This window comes from Lycium ferocissimum, chromosome 9 (assembly GCF_029784015.1).
Source record: "Lycium ferocissimum isolate CSIRO_LF1 chromosome 9, AGI_CSIRO_Lferr_CH_V1, whole genome shotgun sequence".
Classification (NCBI taxonomy): Eukaryota; Viridiplantae; Streptophyta; class Magnoliopsida; order Solanales; family Solanaceae; genus Lycium; species Lycium ferocissimum.
In genome coordinates, this window is record NC_081350.1 from 32,165,051 (window position 1) to 32,174,825 (window position 9,775).

A 9,775-nucleotide genomic window follows, 5' to 3' on the forward strand; every position below is an offset into this window, starting at 1 on the left:
AATTCATTCGTTCAAAAAAATAATTATAAAAGATATACAACAAAATAATTTAATTTTAATATTTTAGTTTTTATATCATTTTTAGCAAATTTTAATTTTGAGAAAAACTAAAAAAACGGTAGGGTCCATTTAAATATAAGTTTTGTTTTCATTTGTAAAAGAATTACTTTCATAAAAATATAGTTTCTATTAATTAAAATTTTAATAAATAAATTAGTGACTTTAGTATTTTCTTAATTACTTCTTGTTGTAGTCTAGTTATTTAGTTTTCCTATATTTTATTAGTCTAAAATTAATTAGCTAGTATTCTTATCTTTAAAAAGGAAAAAACAAAAGAAAAAAGACAAAAGAGAAAATAATGAAAAAAAAAAAATAGTAAAAGCTAAAGGATAAAGACAAAGTTGTGGCTTCAATCCTTACCTCATTAAATATCCAATTGCATAAAGACAAAACTCATGATTATAATCAAAACTGTGCATGAATATGCGGCTAATAATTTAGTGCCGAAGAGGCATTCGTGTAATTAGCTTTTAGAAGGGGTAGATACGGGTATTTATTTTGGTGTTTATGGATAGTTTGTGTAGCTTTCCCAACTTTTAATACTATCATCATTGTTATTACTAGGGGTGTACATGGACCGGGTTGGTTCGGATTTTTTAAATACCAAACCAAACCAATTGCGTCGGGTTTTAAAATTTATACACCAAACCAAACTAAAAAAATTCGGGTTTTTCAACCTCGGGTTGTTCGGTTTTTTCTCTAGTTGTTCGGTTTTCCGGATTTTTCGGGTTTTTTTTCGGAATAGTCTTGATACAAAACATATAACTTTTACTTTAAATATTTCTTTAGTCCTAGTAAGATACAATTATATAATTAAGGTGTTTCTTAAGAAAATAACACAGTATTCAACAAAAGCTAATATAATCGGTTAAAATAAATATTGCTAATTAACAAGCCATAAAAGAAAATGACCATAATCTAAAAATACTGAGTCATGCTAAAATAAGTATTAATTATATGACAAAGAAAAAAAACTTAAGTTATGCATTTTTACTCTCTAAATCAATTATGCAAAACTAAATAATAGATATCCAACATTATTGTCATTTTTAGTGGTAAATTGAATTTCTTTTGTTAGGATTAGTGTTGAGTTGGTTTTGGTTTTGACTTTATTTGAGTTACTAACATCCATAGGATATAAAACTTATTGACATTCAAAATTCTAAGTTCAAGCTTGAATAATATGATAATAGATAAAAATTTTTAAAAAATTTAAGAAATATTTATAAATTACTTTACAAATAAATATTTTTATGTATAAAATATTTTAAAAATTGAATACATGTAATGTCGGGTTGGTTTGGTTCGGTTTGACTTTTTTGAGTTAAAACCAAACCAAACCAATTATGGTCGGGTTTTGTTTTCTAACACCAAACCAAGTCAAACCAAACCACTAGTCGGGTTTTTTTCTCGGTTTGATTCGGTTTATCGGTTTGGTGCGGTTTGTCGGTTTACTTTGTAAACCCCTAGTTATTACTATTATTTATATATATTTTTAAATGTATTTTGTTAGTTTTATTTTATTTGGCATGAAGATCAGATGATTTGAGCTTAAAGAAGAATTGTGTTCAGTAAGGATTCATATAGTTGATCTCTGACTTATTTGGAATTGAAGCTTAGTTATTGTTTAGCTCAGGTAGAGTTTCTTTGAATGGTTTTCAGGTAGAGTTTCTTTGAATGGTTTTGATCAATTAATAAATTATTTAATCTGTTAGTCTTGGGGATGAGTGGAGTTTGTTTGGAAGCTTACACGTTTGATGGAGTATTTATTTAGTTTCCAACTTCCAATATCAATAGGGTCATATGCACTTTTCCCCCTATTTTGTGCTGCTCTTTAATTTTTGTCTTTCAAGACAAATAACTTTTTTGTGGGGCATAAGTTTATATTTTCACATTATAATATTTCAAAAGTTATGCCGGATACTTATGCTCGCCTAGGCATATGTTTGATTTTGAAGGGAAAAAAGTAAAGACCATCCCATTTGAAGGACAAACCGTGCAACTTTTTCGTGTTAAGAGGATATAAAAGATAAAAGAGGGCATTTCAGCAAGTTTTATAAGCTGATCAGTCGAGGATAGAATCACATTTTGGCTTATTTCGCATTTGTTAAACAAAAATGTTTTCAAGTATAGTGTTTCTAAGCTAAAATCGAGTTATAAGTTGATCCCCATCAACTTTGTCATTCAGTTAATAACCACTTTTGATTTGATTAAGAGTTTTATCATTTGTGTATATTTATTTTTTGAAATTCCCGAATACTCCTCCTAGAACAAAATCTTTAATTCCTATACAATAACAATATTCGTTGTTCATCCTTTACCGTGTATAAGTACGTTTAAATTTTGTTTTCTATAAGAAAAGTATATTTCAATTTTCAACCAATTAAATAAAAGGGGTTATACTTCAAACATGTAAGTGGTATTATGATTTCGGGAAAGGTATGATCGGGAGGAGTTAATTTAAACTCCTCCGATAAACTAAGAACAAGCTTACTTTCAACCTCCTTTTTTTAGTAAGCTTTAACACTTAAAAATGTTTTTCAGCGCTTGATATATTCATTAGCTATTTTCACTCAGTTAACTATGTCACTTATATGGTCACTATATTACATGATAATCTCCAACCTTAATAACCACTGTACAATTGACAATGCATTGGAATAGAGGAACACCAATCAAATAATAGCGCTTTTGAAAAGTCCAAGTGGATGACAAATATTGGAAGTCACCTACAATTAATCTTTGATAGAGCAATATGTATTCAATTAGGTTTCTCTCAAGTAGCCACGCAAAAAGTTCATAACGAAATAAATAAGGTACCTGAGTGCTTTCCCCCCAGATTCTGAGTCTGCTTTCATACTTTGCTGTCAAGTTCTATGTATTTTCTTTTTTTTCTTTAGTTATTAGCTCATTGGATATGACTAGAGCATTTACTTCATTTGACAGGTTTTTAGTGCGTTTGAACCAAACATGATACAGGGTTCTTTCAAGTAATTTATTAGCCCGATTGCTTTTATTGGTTAGTCTTTCAATGCTATATTCTGATCTGGCAACTTAATCCAATCTTGCTTAGTAAGCAAATCTTGAGGGGTGTTTGGATTTCATCAAGGCTCTAAGCCTTTTGGCCTTCTGGTCCTGGGCACCATAAGGTTATGCATATATCCTTAGGGACAAAGCATATCCTTAGGGAAAAAGCTCGTCTGTTAGTGTATTATTCGAGATTGAATAACTTTACCATCCGTTATACTTTGAATCTAATTGGTCTTTAGGGAGAGGTGTCGTTTTTGCCTTTGATTTCGGAAGCTCCAATATGAAATATAACAAAAAGTAATTTCAAATCATAGTAAAAAGTAGACGAGTAAATTTGAACCTTCTTCGAAGAATTTTGACACGTGAAGTACACCAATTTCATGTTGGAACTCCATTAACGGCAAGGGAAACATGAGACAACAAGAATGGACCAAAATATAATAGAGAGCAAAATTGAACAAATTCGGATAATATAAAGGCAAAGTTCGATTTTTTCTCTTTGCAATTAAGGACTATTTCATACCTGCAATATCACTTTACATTCACCTTGAAGTTCTTAGCAAGTATTCCATTTTCGATTATTTAATTGAATGATTTGCACAATGTTAGTAAAGTAATCTGGTTTTTGAGCATGTCTATTGGTTCAAGTTTGGCTTGCGTTTTAAGCAAATATTACTGGCTGTGAGTGATAGGATTTCGTGGGCAATCGTCATGATTACGTTTTTCAAAATGTAAATTAGTACAAGGACACGTTATGACATAATCAAGGATTATGAAGGCACTAAACTATGAGAGAATCTTACTGAAAAGTCCAGTTATACTTCTCTTCCATTTTTTTTTTCTTTTCAAAATTATATCCCTTGGCCGCCGCACTACTGATTCTTAGACACATTGGAGCATAAACAGGACGAAAGAAATCTAGATACCTATTGGCAACCTATATTTTCCTGTACACTAGCTTAACCAATCAAAAGTCAATGTATTTGATAATATGGCTTTAATAGTAAATGCGATTACTGTCGTTTGAGACAGTGAACTGCAAACATATTATGCAGTTTCGGTATTGATCACACTAATAAAAATTTAAATTCAAAAAAATGATGTTCACATTAGTTTCGATAATCTAAAGAACGAAACAGAACTTGTGATGCAGGCTGGGAACTCCATTCCCTCATCATCAAGTGTGATACTCGACCAATTCTACAGTTTTTTTTTTTCCCTAATTTTCTTTTCCTTTCTAATATTTTTCCAGTAAGTGCTTGGGGAACTTGTTGGGGATGATTAAAACCATAGGGATTTTAGTATGTAGAGGGTGCAGCGGATGAGGGTACTGTTGAGTGTATATGAATAAATTTTTATATTGGTAATTTAAAAGGAAATAAAAAAAAAGGCGGCATATATGTATAAAGTGTAGTGATACTCTAAAATTTTGATGGTGTGGAAACTTTTGAGAAAACCTGTGCGGAGTTTGTATCACACCATAGATGAGTTTGTATCACACCATAGATCTTAATAAAAGTACCTTTGGATTGTTTTAACCTAATAAGTACACACACTCCTAATGACTCGATATATAATAATATATATATATATACAATAGTGTCACATGTGATGCTTTCGGCCGCTGGACTTTCGTCATTAAGAGTGCAACATTCGGCACGTTGTTTGGTGTAGCAACACGCTAGCTATATGCTTATATTGCCCACAACCTCGTTTTCTTGGCTTAGGCTGCTTGTATTCGCTCATATTTTCGAAAGTCACTTTTGCTTTAGTTCCTCCAGCGACTAAGATGTTTCAATTCGCCAGCCTGCCCATGAATTCAGTAATAGTTCTAAAAGTTGTCCAATTCCAGTGCCTCCGAATCCAGGCTTATATTCAACTTCCCAAAACATTTTGTTGCTACAAAAAAGTGATTGGTCCAGTGGCATTATACACACCCATTGATTTAAAATACTGAAGTGACTCATGCGATGACAAGCAACATTAAAATGCTCATACTAAAAGGGCAAGTAAAGATATTTATTGTTGTCACTAAGAGGACAACATGTGCTAGTGGTTGCTGAAAAACGTAAGCAATGAGTTATTTGGTTAAGTAATTGGAAAATAAACGGGTAGTACGAAACAATTAGATACCCCTTATTAGTTGTATAAATTCTGCTTTTTGTTACTTTGCATGATATCATATAACATGGCATTAATTCGAGTAAAGCATGATTAAATGGTCTTTTGGAGTCAATACCGGTGTCTTCTTCTACAATCTTAATGTATGGAGTCTAAATCCTTAACCTCCACTTGCTTCTCTACTGCTTAGTGGAAGAAATCATAAAGAAAAAATTTATTATATAAAATAAAATAAATAAGAATATTTCCCTCAATGTGGCTGCTTTCAATAGTACATATCTTCAACTATATATATAGAGCCTTTTCATTTCATCACTTCCCATCCACTTCTTGGATTAATCTTGATATTGTCTTATTAGTTTTGAACTTTAGCATTAGCTATGGGTTTCAATTGCCACTGCATTTTTCTACTTGTGACACTGATAATATTTCCTACAATTTGCTATAGCCAAGAAGCCAATTCCCTCTACAGTAGAGCAACTTATTATGGCAGCCCCGATTGCTATGGAACCCCTAGTATGTATATTCTATTTTTATATTCTCCTCAATATTTTCATTGTTGTTTTCGTACATTTTTAAAAGTTTTCCATCCAAGATAGATACTCATACCGTCACACGTCCATAGTAGTGGCAAACAGTTCTTTCATATTAAGTTTGGACGGGTTAAAAGCAGGTTGAAACGTTCTATTACATGCAAAACATGCTCATAATATGATGTTTAAATATAGTATAGGTGACAAATGATTTGGATGATACTAAGAAACACGAAAGTGTGAAGTTTCATCCCGTTCTCCCATGGTGAGTCTCAAATAGCACCTCGGAAAGCACAGACGAGCCACATGCCGCATGCAAGGAAACTTGCATGTATGGTTCTAGCCGTGGACCTCGATACTATACTAATATATATATAGGTTCCCGTAATTCCAGTGAGATTGTCATGACACAATAAAGATAACTGCCTTTCTTTTATTTGTTTCGTTTTGTATGTATGTATGTATGTATGTGTGTATATCTGTTTGTGTATATATATAAGTAGAAACTTTATCTTAGTACGTCGCGTTCTAATATATATATTTCTTACTTATTTATGGTATAAGGTTAAGGTAATTAAAAGTGTGGTCGCTGTTACAAAAATAAAACAGGTGGAGCATGTGGATTTGGTGAATTTGGGAGGAAAATTTATGATGGCAAAGTGAGTGGAGTCTCTAGGCTCTACAAGAATGGAACTGGCTGTGGTGCTTGCTACCAGGTACTATTAGTTATATAAATATCCTTTTATACGTACCACTTGTCGTCTTCTATATGCATTCACCAAAAAAAAAAAAAAAAAAAAAAAAAAAAAAAAATCAGTCCTAGAACCATCCATTAGCGAAAAGAGAAAACAATCGATATATTCAATTAGTTATTGGCTAATCATATTCCATATAGTAACTTTACTAAACATAATCCTTTCAGTAATGAACTTTTAGAAAGCAATGAAAATGACATCCACTTGACCATTAAAAAGAGTGGAAAAGGGAAGGGTTTTTTCTTTTATATTTTTTTTAAAATAAAAAATTGGAATCAAGAGATTATGAAAAGTTAGAGAAAAAAACACAAAAAAGTTAAACAAATATTTTCATTTTTCCCTAACAAAATTCTCCGTTTTCGAGATTGAAGCAGTAGTAGTCTGATGGTTAAATCACTATTTTGCGTGTCTTTCTAATTCCACTTGAGGTTCTTCATCCCTTCAAGATGAATTTAGTCTACGAGGTACGCGTTCACCCAAATACAATAATTTTTGTTCAAACCATGTATGTGTTAAAAATCTATTACATAAGTCAAATAATAAATTTCGAATCCAATAAATCAAATAGACTATATGTACTAAAATTTCGAACTCGAACATATAAAGTTCAAATTCTGAATCCGCCCCTGCCTCTTTTTACATACACTTTCTCCAACATATTCACGAGCCTACACTAATTTTTTTTTTTAAACTATTGACCGCCTGAAAAAACATCATTTTTTTCATTTCCCATCCTTTAATTTGGTTTCGTATTCGGTAAATTTCAAACTGCAGGTTAGGTGCAAGATACCAGGTCATTGCACAGACGAGGGAACAAAAATAGTAGTGACAGATTATGGTGAAGGAGATCATACAGATTTTATACTAAGTGTAAGTGCCTATTCAGACATGGCTACACCTGGAATGGCTAATCATTTGTTGGCCTATGGAGTTGTTGACGTCGAATTTCGAAGGGTTCCTTGTCGTTACTATGGTTACAATTTAATGATTAAAGTTCATGAACACAGCAGGTTTTGTAACTATTTGGCTATTGTACCAATCTACCAAAGTGGTGCATTTGACATTGAAGCTGTCGAGGTTTGGCAGGTGAGTTTTACATATGTGTCTTGATCGAGTTGTAAGCATAGGCGAAATTAACTAGAATCTAGTGTCAATGAATTTAATATGAATGCGATCTTATTATAGATTTTGTATGCATACATATAATTTGAGCACAAAAACGAGTTCAATTGAACTTAGAAAACGCCTCCAAAGTCCACCTCTGTTTGTGCAAGGTGGTTTTTTGGCCGCTATAGCAATAGTGTTCATAACAATTTTGAAGATAATATGGTGTATTTGAAATGAAATTACAGTTTTAAACCAAGATATTCGGATTAAACACGTCAAAGTCTTATTTAATATAATACCACTTTCTTATATTTTCTCCAATCAAATTTACATGAACATCGTTAATTCTAAGTTGAGAGTGCCCCGCATGTACTAAATATTTAAAAAACCATATTGTTATTTCTTTCCCATTATTTGTCATTTTATAATTTACAATAGAGTTTTTAACACTACTAGAAACAAAGGTTTTTCCCACCGATATTAATGGGAAATTTGTATTATAAGACATGATTTTCCCACCTCATTTCCATCGGACAATCTCACTGGGAAAACGCATAGTGGAATCATGTTTCCATTGACACGGTGGGAAACTTCATAATTTTTCCATATGAAAACATTACTATTTAGGTTTTTCCCACCGACATTCATTGGAAAATAGCCACTGAACATTTTTCAGGGAAAAATTCAGTGAGAAAATAGTAATTAGTATTGTAACTATAGCAACCCGAAAAGAACTTTTACACAATTATATCACTTAAAAGATAATAACAAGTAATTGTTCATAAAATAAAAGTACTTAAAATTAGTAGCCTAAAGTAAGATAACTTTCCTGTTGCAAGACCGGGTGAGATTTGTGCACACATAGGTGGAGCTAGCTTATAAATTACAGGCTCATATGAAATCAGTAACTTTTGTCTATATACGGTATATCTATTAAGAAATCAACTACTTTTTTATAAACATTTCACTGTGAATAGCCAATAATTATTGTATACTATCAACTTAAGATTGCCTAGAAACCCAAAACTTCAAATCTTGAATGTGCGAATATATTTTCTCATTGGGCAATTAATTTGTAGGCAGATTGCAAGGAATGGAGGGGGATGAGAAAGGCATATGGAGCAGTATGGGACATGGCTAATCCACCAAAAGGATCAATCACTTTCAGGGTTCAAGTCACCCTCAATGGTGAGGCAGCCAAGTGGGTGCAGCTGAACGACGTTCTTCCAGATGAATGGAAGGCTGGCATTGCTTATGACACCTACCTTCTTCTCGACTAAATTCCCCACACTAGCTAGGCTGGCTTGCTTTCTTTAGAATATATGTGGTTCCTACTTATATTGTTTTCAGTTTTTGTTTTTCAATGTCCTGTGATTGCATTTTCCTTTTAGTGCTTTACCAAAAGATTCAACAAGTAAATGAAAAAAAGAATAAGAAAAATGAGGAAGTTGAATGTATGTGTATTGATTGATGAATTGTGGTGATATAAATAAATTGTCAAAATGTTAATTATCTTTTTTCTTATTTGCAGTACATGTCTAAACTTTTAGATTGTACAATATGATAATCGATTCACGATATGTTCCCAGTAGTAATATATTCATCAATGTCTCACGTGAAGACAATGAAGTGACCGAAAAGTCATAATTTGAGTTGTGGTATCACGTATTCTAATGCAGTTGCCCACGGGCTATTACTCCTAAAAATTCACAAATAGTTACTTTTCAGCCCTTATAATTAAAAAATAATCATTATCATAGAGTTTCAAATTTCGCATGTAAACTCTAGAATATTGTCATGAAATATCACCACCGAGATTTGAAACTATATGATACAGTACTAATTATTTTTCAAAGATAGGATTGAAAAATGATGGTGTGTCACGACCCAACCGGAGGGCCATGACGGGCACCCGGTGCTAACCCACCCGGGCACCTCCCATCGTACCCTCATATTCATATCTAGCTGAGCCACATGGCCTACTCATGGTTTCTATACATTAGTAATACTAATCTCATAGGGCAATGACACATTTAGAACATCATCAACATCAATAACCATATCCATATACACAAGCCGACAAGGCTAACAAAATAATATACAAAATGTGGGCTGACAAGGCCAAAGGACATCTAGCTATACACAACTGTCTACGAGCCTCTAAAGAGA

General features: G+C 32.4%; 1 protein-coding gene across 1 annotated transcript; it reads left to right on the forward strand.

Annotated features, from left to right (window-relative positions):
• The first annotated feature begins 5,527 nt into the window (after window positions 1–5,527).
• Window positions 5,528–9,118, forward strand: LOC132030296 (expansin-like B1). The gene is made up of 4 exons (XM_059419868.1): window positions 5,528–5,727; window positions 6,354–6,460; window positions 7,274–7,585; window positions 8,686–9,118. Exons 1-4 carry the CDS (start codon window positions 5,592–5,594, stop codon window positions 8,884–8,886), a joined length of 756 nt encoding a protein of 251 aa, XP_059275851.1. The 5' UTR covers window positions 5,528–5,591; the 3' UTR covers window positions 8,887–9,118.
• The last annotated feature ends 657 nt before the right edge of the window (window positions 9,119–9,775 follow it).